This window comes from Agelaius phoeniceus, chromosome 5 (genome assembly GCF_051311805.1).
Source record: "Agelaius phoeniceus isolate bAgePho1 chromosome 5, bAgePho1.hap1, whole genome shotgun sequence".
Taxonomy (NCBI): Eukaryota; Metazoa; Chordata; class Aves; order Passeriformes; family Icteridae; genus Agelaius; species Agelaius phoeniceus.
The window spans coordinates 6,546,820-6,566,871 of record NC_135269.1 but is presented as its reverse complement, the minus strand read 5'-3'; the positions used below and the strand labels follow the sequence as shown (position 1 = coordinate 6,566,871).

At 42.5% G+C, this 20,052-nt stretch overlaps 1 protein-coding gene across 5 annotated transcripts in view; it reads right to left on the bottom strand.

Moving 5' to 3' along the window:
- WASHC1 (WASH complex subunit 1) overlaps positions 1 to 20,052 on the bottom strand; it is a 38,120-nt gene that overhangs the window by 9,628 nt on the left and 8,440 nt on the right. For 4 of the 5 annotated variants that reach the window (XM_077178228.1, XM_054630966.2, XM_054630971.2 and 1 more), the window contains exons 2-4: positions 17,369 to 17,522; positions 1,446 to 1,557; positions 613 to 759 (exon numbers count right to left, since the gene is read on the bottom strand). In XM_077178228.1, the coding sequence (XP_077034343.1) occupies positions 613 to 759; positions 1,446 to 1,557; positions 17,369 to 17,517 (408 nt within the window). In that variant the 5' untranslated portion in view covers positions 17,518 to 17,522. Of the gene's footprint in view, positions 1 to 612; positions 760 to 1,445; positions 1,558 to 17,368; positions 17,548 to 20,052 lie in introns of those variants that run through there. The other variant, XM_054630964.2, reaches the window with a different exon arrangement.

Here is a 20,052-nt window from a genome sequence, read left to right as displayed (position 1 = left end):
CCTTAACCTGCTAGGAACAGCACATCTGCAACTCCTGACACAGCACATACACAGCAACTTTTAAACTTTAAGCACAGCAACTCTTCCTTCCTGTCCTTCCAACCCAGGGACAGTGCCCAAATGCAACGATTTCCTGGGGCAGAAAAATGCTCTAATGAATGTCTCCTTTTTCTCCTGACACACTCACAAGCCTCTTACCTTTCCCCTCTCACCAGAAGTTATATCAGAGCCTTCAGAAATTATTTCTGAAACAACCATGAGCTTGATCCCAGCTGCCTCACTAGGCACAGCCAAGGCCTTGAGCCCAGGCAGCAGCAGCACCCACCAACACTGCTGCAGGAAACAGCAGCATTTCAGGAAATGGAGCTGCTCCAGAGACTTGGCAGTTCACAGCCATCCAAACTCTTGTACTGACATGGCCCTCTCCATGTGGCACCTCACCTCCATAAGCTTCCCAGTCTGACCTCACACCCTCCCCCACAATGACAGGCCAAATGAAAATATGTTCTACTCCTAGCCTATGTCCCAAAGCCCTGGCCCACTTTATCAAAGAGATTAACAGCCTCCAGGTTCTCTTTGCTTGTCCTTCCCAAGGTCTGTTCTGCTCCTTACCTGCAGAGCTTTTTCATCCAGCATTTGGTGTTTGCTCTGAATCTTGTGTCTTGGCCATTTCTGTTTAGCTGGGTCTTCTGCACCAGCAAAAATTGAACTGTACTCCTGCAGCCGTTCAGGGGCTGGATACTTGGCACTGGAAAATACCTATGGAGAAACAAGGAGGGACTAAAAAACCCCAACAACTAGGCAATCCTACAATGCAGAAACACATGGAGAGGAGCAAACATGCAACCTGTGCTGCCAGTGGGAATGGACAGCCTTGGAGTCAACAGGCTCCTAAGGGCTATGTGAACAAATCCAAATATGCATGGGCTGCCACTTCTGAAACTGGAATTGCCAGAGCTTTTCTCTCTCTCTAAAAGGACTAGGAGATCACTGGCAGGAAAGGAGTTGGGAATACTGTATAAAATGGAGCAAGAATGGGGAAAGAAGGATTTTCACCAGTTTTACATGGCTCAATGGGATTAAGATACACTAAAGGGAGTCTCTCTGACAGCAGCTTTCATTCAAATAAGTGTCTATGAGCCTGAAGTGAAGGAGTGAGTTAGGCTTAGCTCAGCACATTCTTTTCTCTTTCTCAGGAAGCAGCTGGGACAGAAACCTCTAAAGGCTACATAAAGCCTGGAGCTGTGTGGCTCATGGGTCTAAAATTCATCCGCTGGCCAAGTCAGGAATGGGATTCTCACCACAATCCTGCTCAGCAGTAAGGCATGGAGAGCTGAGTGGGCAGCAGCTGTAGCAGCTGAGCACCTTTTCTTCTCCAGAGCTTATGCCAGGAGTAAAGAAAGAAGGAAGAGAAGAGGCCATGCAGCCTTCACTGAAGTCACTACCTTAATAGCCTTCTTGCTGCCCTTTATCTTCTCAATCTTGGCCTGGGCAAGGGTGACTCTCTCCCCAATCGCCCGGAGCTGTGCCCGGCTGGCCTCCACCCGCTGAGAGATCCTAGGAAGGAGGCAAGAACACTTCTTGAGCTGAACAATCAGTGGCTCTTTTGAAAACAGCAGTTCCCAGCCCCTCAGAGAAGGATGTGAATCCCAGGGGAGTGGGTTGTTTCACAGTGAAAAACAGTGATGGTTGAGCCATGCTTGTATCCATCCCATTGAGAGCTTTAGGTACTCCAACATGAAGTAGGATAAATCCATGACTCACAGCATGATGTTCCTGTGGCTGTTTGGGGCACAGAAAGATGGAAAACTGTCAACAGACACAGTGTTGATAACACAGGGATGATTTAATTATTGCTCAGCTTAGAGTCAAGGCCTTTTCTGCCTCTCAGCCCACCACAAGGAGTTGGGAGGGGACACAGCCAGGACACCTGATCCCAACTGTCCCAAGGGATGCTCCAGACCACATGGCATCATGCTCAGCATAGAAACTAGGCAGAAAGTTGGCTGGGGTCCACTGCTTGGGGACTGACAAGCTTCATCAAGTTGGTGGTGAGCAATTGTTTTTATTTGCATCACTTGTCTTTCTTGTGTTGTATTCCTCTCTCTTTTTCATTATTTTCCTTTACATCACATTGCATTACATCATCACTATTATTATTATTATTATTTAATTTACCTGTTTTTATCTCAACCCATACCCTAGATCAGCATCAGAATGCTTTGGGATGCTGGGAGCAGGCATCAGCTACAGCTAATGATGGAGTCACCTTCTCAAAGAGGCCTCCTTTCCTATGCATAACCAGCAGATTCTCCTCAGCCACAAGGGCAAAAGCTGGAAAGTCTTCTGAACTTTCACCCCAGTTCCACTGGATCATTCTGTGCCTCTGAAAAGCAATCTCAAGCATTGTCTTTAAATTTCACCAAGAGTCTCTCTTTGCTTTTGAGGAGAGAGCTCTCATGCTCTTTTTCTGCTCTGCCTAATTCCCTTCAGTAATGAATTTGAGATCAGCAGTGATCCATGATTCCCAATTCCAAACTGTACCAAATCCATCTTTTCCAGTATTTTCTTATGTATATATATTTGGACAGCACATTCTCTATTATAGTATAGAAATATAAAGCCCCCCCTCAATGCAGATAGTGAAAAACAGCAAGAACAAGCAGCCTGTTCTCCTTGTACCATTCTAAAAAAAACCCTCACTTTCTCTAAACTTGAAGTATTTCTGTTTGTTTATAGCCATGCTCTCCTCTTTCTGGAGGCATGAAAAATTCCTCCTTATGCATATGGCATGATAGCACACAGCCTGTTTCTACCTTACTTTGCTTGGAGTGGGAGATGAGCAAAATTGAACCTCATGAGATTCTCCCTCTCAGAATTATTCTCCATTACCCCATTTTATTTTAAACACAGTCTAACAGCTTGTATTTTGTACCAACACTGAGTACAAATCTGTTCATGATTTCCTTCCCACACCCTCCTCTGCCTCAGTGGAGTAAGTTCATATCACTTTTACACTTGATAGGTTCTCAGAGTAGTTTCTGTTGTTCCTTTCAGTCTGCATTTCCTAGCACCTGTCTGCAGCAAATTTCATGTGTCACAGGGCTGTCCCATTGCCTTGTTTTGTTCAAGTGTGAGATGCCTCTGAAGGACCTAAATCTTTCCTAACTGCTCTCACCAGCAGATTTTCCCACCTCACAGTTCACCTCTTTTCTAGAGGTTTCATAATTGTATTGATTGACACTATTTCCAGTACTGCTCTCCAGGGGCATCTGACTATTTTTGCTTCCTTCAAAGCTGAAAAAACTGAGTCATTTATTTCTGCTTTGCTGCTCTCCCTCAAATCAATGATGCAATTTTCTCTCTCACCTGAGAGTAGACCTCTCTCCTAGAAGAACTCCACAAAGCTTTCCTGAAGCTCCAAATAAAAGTGAGGTATCAATTGCCTTTTAGCCAGTACCCTGCTGACTTCCAGACACAATTTTCAGGATCTGACAAGGCACATGTTTCTCCCCCAGAAGGAAGTGCTAAGCAAATAGTTATGCAAGCTCAGGTCTGCAAACCAGTAAGTGTTCTCCTCTCTTTCACTTCATGAATGTGAGTGGGTCCAGTGAAGCAAACACATCCCTCACTCCCTTTCCTGCCCCACATTATCCCCAGTGTTTCACCAATCTCTTCCCTCACTCAAGAAAAAGAAAACAAAAAGAGGGGAGACATCCAACCCCACTGCCCACAAAATATCATCAGTGAGAGGAGACCATCTCAGGCAGACAGCCTGCTCCCAGCACAAGCTGGGCAAGTTGTCCAGTGCCAGCTCAGGTGTTTCAAACCATGATGGATCTTCTCTGAATGTACCCTGTACATTCTCCTGTGATCTCCTGCTCAAGGATTTGACAGGCCAAATCCCACTGACCCTATAAGATCTGCAAAGAAACCTTCACCTGAGATGGTACACATGCAGGCCCACAACATAGAAGGCATACATATCAGTCTACAGATTAATTTATTTGTTGCTGAACAAGATAACTTTGAAATAAAAATGAAACCCCCTCAATCCAACCAATCCAAATCCCATGTGTACAGGCTCCTAGAGGTGCATGACTGTTAGCATGAACAGCTCAAGATACAGCTGAATGTGTTAGTTAGAAGACATAATACACCATATACCTTACCAGAAAAAATACATGGAGAAAACCTCCTCATGTTTGATCAACTATTTGTACTGCTGTGGAAACTGGACTTACTCAAAGGACTCAACCAGTTTTTGTAAAGAAAGGGAACAGGAAGGAAGGGATGGAGGGATATGGCTGAGGATTTCAGGGGCAGTGCTGGAGGAAAGGTGTCATTCAGACCTTAACTTCCCTTAAAGGGAAGACAAGGACAATTAGGACAAGAGAGATTAAGTGTTAATAAAATGGCCCAGTACTGCTTCTCAAAACCACCATGAGCATCTGAACCTACCCCATGCCTATTTTCTTAGTCATTGCTGTGTTATTTTGCTCTCAGTGCTCTTTTCTGCTTGAGAAATGCCTTTAGTTAAATTCAATATGACTTTGGAGTTGCAAAGAAGCAGGAGGCTACAGCCCCTCCCTTTCAGCAGGATGTGCTTCATTCAGGACAAGTGAAAGGGGGGTCTGTGAAAAAGAAGAATACATCACCTACCTTCCAATGCTGGGCACTGAGCCAAATCAACCTTCCCCTCCCAGTGTTTTTCTTTGGGGAAGCAATACACATGGCAGATTAAATCTATCTACTGGATTATCTCTTAATCCATACAGACTTTTATTTTTTGATCGAAGCAGATATTAAAGCCAACCTTTCAGCAGCTTTGATTCAAGCTTTCACTTTCTCTTGTCCCTCTGAAATATTTTTGCCCTCAAGCCCTCTGCACTTCACCCCCAACTTAGCTCTTGTTTCTCCTTTGTCCTAAAATCCTCATCCTGCTGTGTTTAAGCCACTCTCCATTTTACAGGCAATTTTCTCCAACACCCACAGCAAGTTCCAGGAATACTTCCTCCCAATTCTTGGGAACCCCTTGAGGGCCTCTCTTGCTGGGCCCCTATCCTCTGTCCCATCTGCAACCACAGAGCACATCTTTCCTCTTACTCTGTTATAACTCCTCTGATAAATCTCACATTCAGGTGGCTACTGAAAGACTTCCTCTGCTGTGTCTGTGTCTATTCATGGTGGAAAATTCACTGTTTCCTTACTCCCACAGGAAAAAGATTTGAGGCATTAGAAATCTGGCATCCAGGACACTGGATACTGTCTGATGGTAACTGTCAGCACTGACAATAATGCTACATTTGTATGTGAGTCTCCAAGCACTCCACAGTGCCAACCAAAAAAATGGTGATTTTTATCATCTATATCTGCTAAGGATCAGACAGCAACAGAAAAAAAAGTTTAAAATCAGAGATGGTTTAAAGATAGGCCAACAGATTCCAAGACCGGTATCTGAGAAAGACAGAATTCAGCTGTAAGGAAGCATCAGAGCAGCCAGAGACCCTTTGCTTTCTATGTTGAATGTCCATGTCACCCAAAAGTGACAGGGATGACAAAATTTCTGAAATGAAGAGGAGAGAGGACAGGCAAGCTGCACACCAAGGTGAACGAGAAAGGTTAGGCAACAGAGGCTGGAGCAAACCTCTCTAGAATACCAAAGAACTTCATTTTCATGTCTGAAGTATAAAAGTAAGTGATCAACCAAGGAGAAAGAACATTACAGAGCAGAATGAGAAATGAAGTTGCACAGGAGGATAAGGCAGATGAAGTATTAAATTACTTTTTCCTTAAATGAGGACTGTACACATCACAGAAAATCAGGCTTCTCATCACCTCCCAGCCCAAGCTCCAAGCCTTAGAGATAGCAGGGTGATGCTTGGCACTGCTGTTCTAAACTTCAGGGTACATATAGTAAATTTATTCTATAAAACCTTGGCTTCTTGCCTAAAAGTCAAGCTACCCTTTTTTTTTTCTTTTTGCCAAATGACGTATGCTTTTATTAAATTTCTCCCTTACTGCAGGAGGCATGAATAAGAAGGGATTGAGTTTATGGTTCTTGTATTTAATTTTGTTCTCAGACAATCCAAGCAGCAGGTACTGGAGCAGGGTAACAAGGAAAGAAAGTGTCAAAATGAACACTGTGAGAAGCCCACTCCCCACTCCAACTCAGTGCCTCTGCCCCTGCAGCTGGCAACATCTCAGGATCAAGATGGGCAGAGCAAAGGAAAGTCTGGTAAGACACTTAAGGTTTACTGTGATGCAGGGAAGCATTCAAAATCAGCTCACAAAGCCAATTCACCTCAAAAGTTTGAAAGGCAAAAAGGAAAAATACATACTCTTATGAAGAGCCAAACACATTCAACCACTCACAGAAAGATCAACTTGTTTGCTTTCTGCTCTTCTCTCTCCATATTTAAGCAGTTTTTAAAGTCTTACTTCTTATCTGAGTAAGTGCAATCAGAAACTGTCATCATCCAGCATCTCTGACAGAAAGAAGTCCCAAGTGAGGCTGTGCAATCAACGTTCCTTCCTCCATTAAGGGTTTGGGTATTATACTAATTAATGTTTATCTCACTCTGATTGCTCCTCGAGCCTGATTTGCAGGTGTTTCAGCATTTGCATATTGTCCTGTTCCTGTGATGCTGAAAGGTCTTGCAGATTTGAGAGTGATCAAGGTTGCCAGGTTATCCTCAGCAGGATCCAGCATATATCACTCTCCACAGGTCATGTTCTCACAAAAAAAACATTTCAGTTTGATTTTTAATCTCTCATTTCAGAAGGTACTCCCACTACTGTGAATTAAGTGTATGTAAAAACTGGAAACTCAGAATTTTGACCTACCATCACAGTACCATTCTCCCTCTTCCCCTGCAGCTTACTCTCCTCCCCAGAAAAGCAGCTTCTCTTTTTTTCTTTGTAGAAAAAGGTCACAAACAAGTTCTTCTTTAACCTTCCAAGCCTTTTATTTGTCTCATACCATTGACTGGTCTGAAAGCAGATGCACTTTTATTTCTTTAGATGAAATATATATTAAATAGAAAGTCAGTGTATACTATGCAGAAAGTCTGTTTGCAAATAAAGTACACCATAAGATCTTTAAACTATACAGGCTACTTTTGGTCACTCTGCTTCTCCATTAACAGTGCCAATATACCTCTACAACACAGGTCCTACCATCACACTGACAACTTTTGGGAAAGATGACTTTAGGAACTCCATTACTTCTAAAAGAAGCAATGGAAAAAATGGTTCTTTACCAGTACTGCTAGAGTTTCACAGGTGACCTTTTGAGCTCCTCCACTGGCAGTGGAATTGCTTCCCAAAGCAGCAGCTACAGGAAGAGTCTTGAGATTTTAGGCAGCTGATGATAGTCAGCATAGAATCACAGAATCATAGAATAGCTTGGCTTGGAAGTGACCCAGTCATCTTCAGATGAACAAGCTGGTCAGAGCCTCGGCCAACCTGGCCTTGAATACTCTGAGCAACCTGTTCTGGTGTTTCACCAGCCTCATCACAGAACATGTCTTCATTACATTTAGTCTGAACCTACCCTCTTAATTTAAAACCAGTACTCCTTGTCCTATCTCAACAGGCTAAGACGTTTGTCCTCGTGTTTCTTATGAGCCCCTTAGGTACTGACAGGCTGCAATGAGGTCTTCTCCAAATCATCTCTTCTCCAGGCTGAACAACCCCAGCTGTCTCAGCCCTTCCTCAGAGGAGAGGAGTTGTAGTAACTGATACTAGTACTGTAACCAGTAAAAGTTAATAGTGAAGTATAGTTTGTTATCTTTAGAGTTTCCACCCATCCTTGAAAAAACTTCTTAAGTATTTACTCACTGAAGCTTAATCTTTTGTAGTAATAGCCCTAAGTGTTTTCAGTTTTGTTCTTCTTTTTTTTTAATCACTTGTCAAAGGAGGGCTAATCCTGTTTGGACAGAATTTTACAAGGCTGTCAAAAATAAATTTTGTTTCCATGTTGCTCGAAGTAATAGATCATACTTGGCAGATAGCTTGAGAAGGTGTTTTGGCACCTTGTAACCTTAAATTAATCAACTGTGTGTACACAAAGATTAGGTTTCTCATTCTCCCATCAAAGCTCCATTCTCAGGCTAGCCAAAGATCTTCCTCCCTGTTCCCATTGAAAAGAAAATGTGTATCACTACAGAGCCACAGCAAACATAAGCAGTGGAGAAATGCCCAGGTGACCCTGCTGTGAACTGTATCTGGGGCAGGGAGAGCTAATGTCTTTGAAAAGACCTGAGATTCCTCTGGATCACTGAGGGTACCACGTCTGAATTCTACACAGACAATATTTCTGTTACACAGCTCACTCTCATTTGACATTATGCTCCAGTTTCCCTATCAGCAACAGTTACAGGAGGCAAATCAGCCTGAACTGAAATTGGTGATCTGCGCCCTCTCTCAGCTGGAGCAGCAAGAGAAATTCATAAGCCACCAGCCAGAAACACTGTTTCTTCTGAGCTTCACCTGAAGGTAGCAACAGCAGGAGAGGAGCACTGACAGGCAGCCACCCCAGGCCTTTAGGCTGTGCCTCACTTGACCAAAGATAAATTGCCATGATCATGTGGGAGGAATGAAATTTGCAGAGCCTTCCACCCCCCTGGCCAGGCAGTCAGGAAGTTTCTCTTTATTCCTAGCTTTCCCCCATACCTTCCAAATGGTTTTAAATCAGTTTTCTTCAGGTAAGTAGTACTCAGTTATACAAATGTAACAAAACATAAAGAAGAGAGCATCTCTTAAGGTCTTCCCCTGATGTAAGGCTGAAAATATCAGGAAAGCTGAGCTCCCACTCCTTTATTGGGATGGAGGTTTCTCATACTGTGACAGCACACAGCACAAACACTGCTCTTAGTCTGTTCATCTCACCAAAACAAGTCATTGTCATCAAGAAAGGAATGCTGAGCAAAACATGTCTGCCTCCAGAGCAGAAAATGATTCCTGGTGATAGCAGTTCCTATTCTCACTGTTCTCCAAGAAAAGCACTGCTTTTCTTTGCATTTAATCAAATATCCTCACAACTTCATAGCTTTTCACCCAAAGATCTCCAAGCAATTTCCAAGTGTTAATTAAGTCTTGCTTGCTTGTGAAACCAAGAGTGGAATCATTTGTTCCCCGGAACAAAGAAAACCTAGGCAAATTCACAGTACAGTCTCAACAGATCAGATTTTCAGTCCATTATTCACTAACTCAAACAATTTTGCATTAATTCACAGGACTTAGCACATATTTTTCAGTAGCTGCTTAATTTCCCATTTTACTGAGTTTAAGGCCACTTGTGCAGGTTCATCTGCCCTTTTCAATGTCTTGCCATTGCCAAATCCATCCCACTGTTGCTCACTAGAATAAACTACAGCCAGCAAGAACTGACACAAAACACTGACAATTCTCTCACCACCACTACACTTCTTTCTTGTGATCCAAGATGTAGCATTTACCCACATTTAGGACACATGTTTACCAGTAAAGGTTTTTGCATTGACTTGAAATTTTCTCCACTTCCAAGCAGCTGATGGCAATCACATGAAATTTTACTTGCAGGTTCACAAGTTGAACCCTTCAGTCTCCTTTTCAATAAAGTATATCTAAAAGTTGTCATTTACAAGCTAGTGCTTACTCTATAAAAACTGCTGTCCTGCACAGCTGGACTTGAATATTCAGGAGAAGGAAAGCCCAACCAAGAAAAAGGACTTGGTACCATAAAATGTCTGTTTAAAGACAACTACACCTCATGTCTTCTCAGAACTCTTACTTCCTTTCTGACTTTGATCACATAATAAGGGTCTACCTCTGTGGTCATCCCTCACTGTGCTGACCAGTTGAAGGTGTAATCAGATACTTGGTAAATGACCAAACTGGCCTTTGAAGCATGACTTGGAATAAGCAGATCATTATTCTGTTCTGCACTCAGCACTATGTTTCTGCTTATCATGTTTGTTGCAGTGATCCCTGTACTTTTCAAGAGCTTATATCTCAGTGAAAATTCTATTTCCTTGCACTCACTGCTTCTGCTCAGCAATGACCCTCTTCAGTATCCTGCCAGAACTAGTGGGGATTCCCAAGATCCACCCAAAATTTTGCTACAATTAAAACAAGTCCAGCTTCATAAGATAGACTTTCTCAGAAACAGTTACCAGCCCTTTACCAGTTACAAAATTTCGTTGTTAATTTAGCCTTTCCCTTTCTTACCTCTGCTTTCAAAGTGAACTTCTCTTAACAGTTCTTCTTTCCAAACAGACCTCCTTCTCTTAAAGGAAAGATTTCTTCACATATTTTTTTGCAAATGAAGTTTTTTATTTAATATTTACTCTTCAGAAACAGAGGTTGTTTAGTGTTCTTTCTTCATTTTCCTACAATCAGTTGCAGTCACACTCAAATCTCAAAAGTCACCGTGTGTGATATGCCCATCAACAAGCTAATTTGAGTGTGCTTCTTTAACAAATCAGAACAACTCTTTATGACACCTTATCCATCTAACACCTTTCCTGAATGATTACAGCACTCTGGTACTTTCTTGAGGGATTTCTAGTTACTCTTTCCCCAAAAACTTTGGGCCACAGGCAGAGATTCTCCTAACAGCATCAAAAAGCAGATATCTCTGTGCTTGCACTGACAGCTGCTCTGTCATTTCAATGAAATAGTCTGAGGCACATCAGTGATCAGACACCTTTAGAATTGGTCTAGACACATGATTTCATTTCCCCCACCGTCATTTTAAAAATTGTCTTTCCCATGCACTAACTCACAATTAGTCACTAAGAATGGAAACACTATCCTCACAGTAATACCAGAACAAATTCACAGAGTGTACCTTCCAAACCTCCTTCTCCACCCCAAAACTGCCAGAACCGTAAATTCATACGCTTTAATAGCTTAAATCCAGGATGTCACTCTCAAAAGTATTGTTGAAGCAAAACCAAACTACCCAGTCACTGGGACAAAACAACAGAGAGGACTGCACTGTGGAGACACCATGAACTTCCTTGCTTTTTGGTCCTGAGCTACTGGAATGTTATACATATATATATGTATGTGTATATATATTGGAATGTTATGTATATATATATATGTCACAGACAACCAGAAGGCTATTCCTACTGCATTCACACAGAGCAGAACTGCAACAGCTTTACCTCCTCTTCTAAAAGGAATGAATGTCTTGTTATGCCTCTTAGGCCCATCAAACATGTTTTCAGATTCAGCTTTGCTGGTCAATCTAAAACAAGAGTCCTAGAAAAAATTAAAATGCAAATACCTGGTTTTATAATGCACATTAATCCGGAATAAGGATCATATTCTTGGATGAATTAAGAAAGGAATCCAATTCACCATGCTGTGCCAGGGAGAATAGGGGATAAAAATTATTAATTGCACAGCATGGTGAATTCCTTCAATAAAATGTTTGTCTGGTGGATTTAGAGGAGGAGATGAAAGTTTCTGGAGCCTGAATTAAAGAATTTGGATGGTATAGTGTGTGAAAGAGAAACGCCAGGTGGGTAATTTAGGTTCTGGAAGATGTAGATGGAAGAAAATCAGAAACTCCTTCATTAGCACCTACAAATAGGTCTCCTGTCTCCAAAAGCACTGCTCTGTCTCTGCTGTCAGTTGCATTTACACCTAAACCCTTACAACCTTCCCCATTTGCAAAATCCAACAGCACCACAGCAAGACAGAAGAAGCACCATGAAAAGGGAATTTAATGCACCAGTCATGTGTGAGGAACAGACCTTTGGCACTGGTGTTCCTCCCCCAACTCTCCCCTCAGTGTGCACACCCCCATAGGAATGAGCCTGTAATACACATTTCAAGGCACTCAGTGTTATTTTCCAGACAGTTTTCTCCATGCTGGATCCCTAATGGAAGTCATGCCTGTAAAACAAAATTACATGTTTGAATCTCTTCCTCCAGGGCTGACTGAGTACACAAAAGTCATCCACAGGAACAGAAAATTACTCCAACATATGTGAATCTCCAGTGTCTGAAGCTGGTTGAGAAGGTAGAGCTCTCACTTTGTGCAATAAAGGAATAACATGGCAGATGCTACTGTATCAAGAATAGTGGGAGAATCCAATGATATTGCCAGAACCATGGGCTAAGAAATAAGGGAACACTTCTGCTGTGGGGCACACACTGCCTCACATTGCTGTTATGACATGCTTCTCCTTGCCTATTTCCAGAGAGTGACAGCCACAGCCACTTGCAGTCAGGGACTGAGGGGTAAAGGAACTACTCTCTGCATGGGGAAGTTCATAAGATCTTTGCCAAAACCCTTTTAATTAACGGAGACTTACTGCTGGACAAAATTAGCTCACAGGAACTTGAAGGCTGCTACTCAATATTGAATTTTCTCCAACAAGGAACAGAGTACAAACAAGAGACTTCCCTGTCAGCATTAAAAAAAACCCCATGAACTAAAATAAATCAACAATCCATATGTACTGAAATTACCTTAGTTTCTCCTCACTGTTTGCCTTTCCTATTGCACATGCCATCTGTTTTAAAGCAAACTGTCTCATATTTCCACAAGAATTCCACTACTGCTGTAAGAGTAGAAAGAATGTTCTCAAGAGCTCCTTAAAGTCTGAAATTGTTGTGTGCCTCCTTTTGCTTAGCAGGTTTGAGACTAATTCCAGAAGTAGGAGAACACCTCTGCTGCAATTTTGCACAGGTCAGATTCCAGAAGATCTTAAGCTTAAGGATTTTAGCAGCATCCAGAAGGAGTTGTGACCTGGTCTCTGACAGAACAGTCCTACTCCCTTTGCCTCTTTATGGGGGCGTAGGATGCCTGCTGGTGCCAGCTGTTGCCAGACTTCCAAGCATGCTGATCACACCCTTGGGTCACCTCCTAAAGTCTTCTTTCTACAGTCTAGGAACCTTTCTGAAGCTACATCTTCACAAGCTGTCAAACTTATCTTCCAGAGGATCATGGCAGCCATAACAAATGAAAGGTGCCTTAGAAAGTGTGTGCTATGCTTAAAAGGAAAATAAATCCACGTCACTTGGACATATATCTACAAGAATAACAACTAGCTGCAGGCAAAATGTCCCTGCTCTCCATTTCCTCATGTCTGCAGGAGACTCCATTCACTCTTTACCTCCCTGCTGCTGCTTTATCTTCCTGGCAGCAAACAACTGCTCCTACAGCCTCTCAAGAGAGGTACCTGAAACAAAACTAGACCTGGCATCCTCTTTCAGATGACCTCTGGGACAACTCCAAAGTACCATGAGGCACCTTGTTGTTAAACAAGAGGTATAACACTCTCAAATTAACTGGAGAAAAATTGCTTCCCTGTGCTGCAGTGTGTCTCTTGGTTAACCCACCTGCACGGTGAGCCATCCCAGTGGACAGCTCTCTTCCTAGGAGATCAACCCTTGCAGCCAGCAGAGGAACACACACAATGCAGTGTCCAAGCTCCAAGCTGCATCCCAGAGCCCCAGGGCACAACAACGAGCACAGTGCAGCTTGCAGCAAGACCCCTCTTGGCAAGTTTCCATTCCACAGACCTCCTAAATTAAACACATTTACACTGGTGTACCAGTCCCCACTTCCATTATTGATGATCATGACTAATCAAAGTAGTAAGTTTAAAACAAGGAGGTCTTTAAAACACACAAGTGTACCTCATGATTAAGATTTTGTTGGTATTTTCAATTTCAGAACTATTCACATCTCAGCTCTGCTCCTGTCATAAACATCCCTGAAGGCTCTGCTACCCAGCCAGCTACTCCTTACCTTTCTTATCACAGCCTTACCAGATTTCTTCCCCACCCCAAAGAGCATTTCCACAGTGCTTTTGTTTTCCAGCTATGGTTTTCAGAATGCAGCTCTCATTTAAACTTTTGCTTAATATTAAAGCCTTTTTCAAATATGTAATAGGAAATTAGTTTGAATGCAGCTGGGGAGGAAACAGGATACACTGGTTTAACAAAGTATTATTCCAGACAAGCAAAAGACACTGAATAAAGATTTTAAAAAATAACAACCAGAAATTTTTCCATAAACTAAAAAAAAAGAAGTATAAGGATGGAAAATTTTGTATACAGGACAACTTGGGGTTGGATTACAGGCAAATCCTGGACCTTGATAACAACCTCCCAATCCCAAGCAATTGATTTCTTTCTACTACTGTAACACTCCATGAGATAACTTGCAAAAACAACTTTCCACACATCCATTACTTAAAAGTGAACACTTTGAATAGCAAATGGACAATATTAGAGATTATTAACATCTCCTGCCAATACAAACTCCTCAGAAACTGAGAAATGCTGAAGGACAAGCCTACCTAACTAGGAGGGAATATCAGGAAATCTAAACTCATCACTTATTTTAAGCACTTCTCCCAAGAACATTCCTGTAAAATACTCCAAAGCACATGATTCCAGCACAATCTCCCACCCAGAAAATACTAATGAGAAAAACTCATTAAATAGATGAGAAAGATAGAAATAGATAGAAAATAGATGAAAGACTACTGTTAATTGAGGGTTTAAACTGGTCATCCCAGCTCCTGTGACCTGTATCAAAAACCCTTCCTAAAAACCCAGGAGTTAAATTCAAACAGATATTATGTCAGATTGGCTATGTTAGAATATTTATGTTTTAAGCAGTATTAATATCTAAGTAACCACAGGCAGTGAATCTCACCTTTGCAGCTTCCACAACAGATTAATGACTTGGATTCAGTTAACACACACAAACTTAAAACTTCCATTACTTCAAAGCATAAAGTTGAGAAGGACATGCAGCCTCTTGGCCTTGTCATAGCACTGATATCAGCCCCAAGAGGACAGGACTTGCTCAGAGGAAGGCACTGCTGGACAGCACTGGCCTGAGACATCAATCTCTATTGCCCAGCAACCAAGAGCTTTGGGGCTCCCCTTGTGAAAGATGTCAGGTGGGTCTCTGCTCCTGAGAGTTAGGGATAGGATGGAGAGGGATGCTGAGCTGATGTACCTGCTCTAAGTGATTCCTGATTGCAGTCCAGGCCTGTTCTCCACAGCTGGGCCCAGTGGGGATGCTCTAGGTCTCTGCCATAGCTTACCTGAGGTTTTGCACCCACACACCCCTTGATTGGCTAAGAACTAATGAACCCTGCAGTCTCATTCACCAGGTACCTTGCCATAGTTAATAGCAAGTAAGCTTCTTTGAGAATGATTGGGAACAAGAGTTGGCAGAGACTTGTCACATGGGTTATTTCCCAAGTTGCCCAAAAAGGGGGGAAGTGAAGGAAAGCTCCCTGTATTTTCTTCTAATTCCCTAAATGGAAAGGTATCTTCCTTGTGTCATCTCAACATGTTCATTTGAAGATTTCATACTCAATTAAGATGTCAGCAACAATTATGAGCAGACACTTTGATTAGCTAAAATGGAAACAAAGATCTGGTTGTGGAAATATTCCCTTTTTCATAGAGAGTAGGAGACACTTTCACTCCACCTTCCACAAAGTACAGATTGGCTTGCCACTCTCAAAAGCACTGTACCAATTCACCTGTTCCCACAACACAACCTCAGAACATCTGCATTTCTGCTGTACTGAAGTAAGGAGCTGGACACCCTCAGCCAAGTCTCCCACAGTGAACAAGTTTCCTCTCCATCAGCACTGCAAGCTGCTGTTCTGCAGATCAAACAGCCAGCTTGCCCAGGTAAGACAGCTCCTTCCTGGAAATGGAAGACAGAGCTGCCTTATCTCAGGAAGGGGAAGATAAAAGGTCACTAAGTAGCAAAGTTCTCACCTTGAAAGCTTTGCCCCTTGATTGACATGGAACAACCAAGGTCACAGAACTTCTAATCAGATGCCTGCATAATTACTAAATCACTCTTAACTATATCAGAGAGCCAAGACCTCACTGGAAAGGCAAAGCAAACAAAGAAGCCAATGAAGCCTCCTCTGTTGTTGGAGAAAATTGGTAATTAAAAGTCATGAGTGCACCAAAGAGTGAGGGAACAGCATCACAGTCACTGCTCAGTACTCAGGAGTGACTTGCATACAAAGCAGCAGGCTTATCTCCCTAGGGAAATTACAGGGTACTGTGTTAGACAGCAGTATGGAGAGGAAAAACAGGGAAAATAGAGACACAGAAAGAGCAACTCCTGTATTATCAAGAGCTTCATTTACCCCACAGAGAGGGGCAGCACTGCCAACCAGGCCCAAGTCTGAGAAGTGCTTTCCACATGTTTAGGGCAGCTCTAGAAAGCCTTCTCCCAGCCTTAGATCATGAAGTGCTCCCCTACTTTGAAGAGCACAAATGAAGTAGACCTTGTGTTCAACCTAATCCAGCCCACACACAGCCCTTGCCCAAACAAGGAGTATTCCAGTGGAAAACCTTAACCTCAATGACCTGAGCTCAGCCTTAGAGACTGCTCTTTCTCCAGAGGCTACCCTTCAAAACATCACTATCAGAAACAACAGAACTTCAATCTACCCTTCAAAAAACCTTCCAAAACTCAAAGAAAGAACGTCATGATCCTGCTCACATCATAAGAAATTAAACTAGATAGGCATGGGACATGCTGAAACCAAAGCATGTGCTTCTACTGATTAGGCTATGAGAAGATAAATGCTGATCTGTTTCCTTCCCAGTGACAGTCCACACCATCCCAGAGCACTGAGATGCCAAAGATGGCACTGGACAGAAAAAGGAACCACACTATCTACCATCATTTGCAAGCAAACACAAGAATCTCTCTGATCTGCTGTAAAGACAGCCTTAAAGATCCAATCCTAAAGATGATCATATGCAAGAGGGGCCAAATCTGGACCAAATCCTTGAAGAGATGGACTTTGGTGGATTATGATACTGTGGCAAGAAACCCAGTCTTACCCAGGGCACTCAGCCCTTCCAGCACACAAAAAGGGAAGTGTGAAACACCAGAAGCCCAAAGAGAACAGTTTGTACATTGCAGAGATCAGAACAAAGAGACATTTTCTACTTCACTGCTTCAAGTACAATGACTCAAGAAGACACATCTTCAAGATACTCTAAATTACAATGCCTCCCCTTCAAAGCATGAGCAAGAAGGAATAAGGGATAAATGCAGTAGAAGCAGTAATGCAATTTGTGGCATAAAAATTAATAATTTTTAGTCACTAATAAAAATGAATAAAAAATTCATAACCAACAATCTCTGGCAAACTGCAGCCATTTCATTATGCTTAACTTTGACAGACTCAAATCTAATAAACTCATATTGAAGTGCATCCGGTCCTTTTTCATCTCTTTTCTGAACTTCCATTGTTTGCCAACCCAATGCCCTTTCCCCTTCACTGCTGCAACCTAATTCCAGCACTGTGTTGTGTAATGCTGAATGCTAAGCACCCAGGCCCCCAGGAGGGCACTTTACCTGTTGAAGATATCTCCTGACACCTTTTGCAGATACTGAAGTGCATCTGCCACCTGCTGCACAGCCTCCTCCCTGCGCAGGTCTGGCTGGATCAGGGGCACTGAGTATGGCTGTCCTTCCAAAAAGTGCTTCTGGGCTACTGTGGCCATTGTACCTAAGGGAAAGAACAAATAGGTCATTACACATTAAACACACTGCCATTTTATCACAGCAATTATTCAAGGGACTTCTACTTTCTGCTCCACTAATTATTTTAGGAAAGCGTTTGCAACAGAATTGGTAAGCTGAGGAAAAAGGCACAAGCAGTAAGGCTGACATATTGGATTTTTAATACATTCAAGGCTGCTACAGTGAGCTGAGACTCTCTTGCTTAGCTGAATGTTCTTGGAAACCATAATTTTACTTTAGCATGCTACTTAACAAATCTCTGCTCAGGACTGTGCTGCAAACAAAGTCCAGAGTTAGAAGCAAAGTCACTTCAGGGTGGCAATAAGACTCATCACAAATCACCCTGTCCCCTCCTCCCTTTCCTCCTATTCCACATGGATATATTTCAGGTCATCCAACCATATTAGCAAAAGGCAGTATTTCATCTTACACTTCTGCTCCAACAAACACAACATCAGACCCTTCCAAGAACAGAAGCCATGAAATTACAAGGCATGCATGGGCACACACCCCCTTGCTCCAAGTAGGTTAATGAGAATTCTTCCATTCTGACACTCCCAGGAGCTCTTTGCTGCTTCTGGACTGGATTTTTCCTTAGTAACTATCTTGAAAGGAGCCTCCTTATTTTAGAATCCTTTCACATCTCTAGCCTGACCAGTCACCAAAATGTTTCAGTTGTGTGCCCCACACCAGAGCTGTATGCACACTTTTGGAAGCAGCTGGGCCAGTACCACTGCTCTACAGCTCAGCCAGGAGAAGGTCACCCACCACCCATGTTTCCATCCTGAACTTTGCTCACCTCTCCCTCAGCAATTCCCAAAAAGTTGGCCTCCCAACTTTACTCATAAAAATAACAAAAAAGTTCCTGGGATTTGGAAGAACAAAGAGAAAAAAATCCATTTCTCTGAGCACATTATAAATTGCAAACTCACAAATACATTTCTATTAGGATGTTCTAAAGAATGAACAGAGTAGAGTATCCATACAGTTTTCTAACCCTAACTCTACTGCTAGGTCTGCACAACTCCTTCCAAACTTGTTTTCTCTGTGTCTCTTCTCATTCGGGCTGTAAAAACCAGACAGTTTACAGGTGCTCATTACAGGGCTGCACCACACAGGGCTCTGTAGATCTGTATAAGAAAATATTCATTAAGCTGAGGAGAAGCAAAACAAAGGATGAAAATCCAAGGCATCACAGACAGGGATATCTCAGGAGGTACCACATTCCCTGTGTGGTACTTGGAAGTCTGCAGGAGCCAGTTCAGAGCAGTGCTGTGTGCAACCTGCATTCCTGGCTCTACAGCAGTGCAGGCTGAGAGTGACATAGAAACACAGCCCATACTGGAGAAATTCACAAATCAGGAGCCTGAAGAGAGTCACAACACAAAAAAAACCAGTTTAATATGTGAAAACGAGAGGGGTCTTCATACATTCCTTCAATTCCCTATCTTGCTTCACAAAACAAAGAGATAACAGATTAGACTTGCCTGCAGCCATTTCTGTGTATTTAACGAACACCACCCTCTCCAAATTTTTGCTTTAACATGATACCACAGTAGGGGAGAAAAAGCTTTCTGTAAATGTGATGTGACTGTTATTTAAGGGTATTCTTCTGGGATGTGGGGTTTGCTGAGTTTTGGGGCTTTTTTTGTGGGGCTGTTTAGTAATGAATCATATGAGATTTAAGAGTATGTAGAAGCCTTTCCACAGTTAACAAATTTGCAAGATCAAGCCCAGCCATTACAAAGCTGGCTCTGCTGCCAGTCTAGGAAGCCTAGACCTACTCTGTTTCATTTCATGCATCACTGGCAGCAAGACTCTGTATCTGCACTCTTTAGCAGCAATGTTTGCACACTGATTAGTCTTCTTGACTGGGCCTGCTCTGCAGACAGGAAATTATTATTTAGAGCTGTAAAGCATACAAGTTAATCTGAGATGAGTACAGCTAATTTTGAGACAGCAGTTTTTGATCTGCTGACCACAATCAAGCTTCAATATTTTTCCTTTCAAAGCTGCTATTTGACTGTCACCATGGAATAAAGGGGCCAGATAACACAGCAAGGACGTGGTTATGAGTTACTCTGGCCCCAAAAGGAGTTTATAATCCTCCCTGCCACTGGTCAAAAACTCTGCCATTGCATCAGTGCTCCTGATGTTTGGGATGCCTATTTTTAACTCAAATCAGCTCAATGACCCAATTTACCACAGCCAGATAAACAGCTGTAATTGTCCAGTCATGAAACACAGGGGGAAGAAGGGGCAAGAAGGAAACTTCTGAAACTTGTTTCATTACCAAAACCATTCCTGTGTAAAGGTAATCCTAAGAAAGCCAAGATTTTCACCTCTTGAGGTCAGGCAAGATTACACAGCCCCAGTAGGATCTCTGAGACTCTCACCAATCCTAATTCTCCTAGTGTCCTTCCTAAAACCAAGCTCAGTTCAGCTGCTGACTTGGGAGCAGTGCTCCTCTAGCTACTCCCAAAACATTTCTTTGCCTACAGTCAGAAGCTACAGAC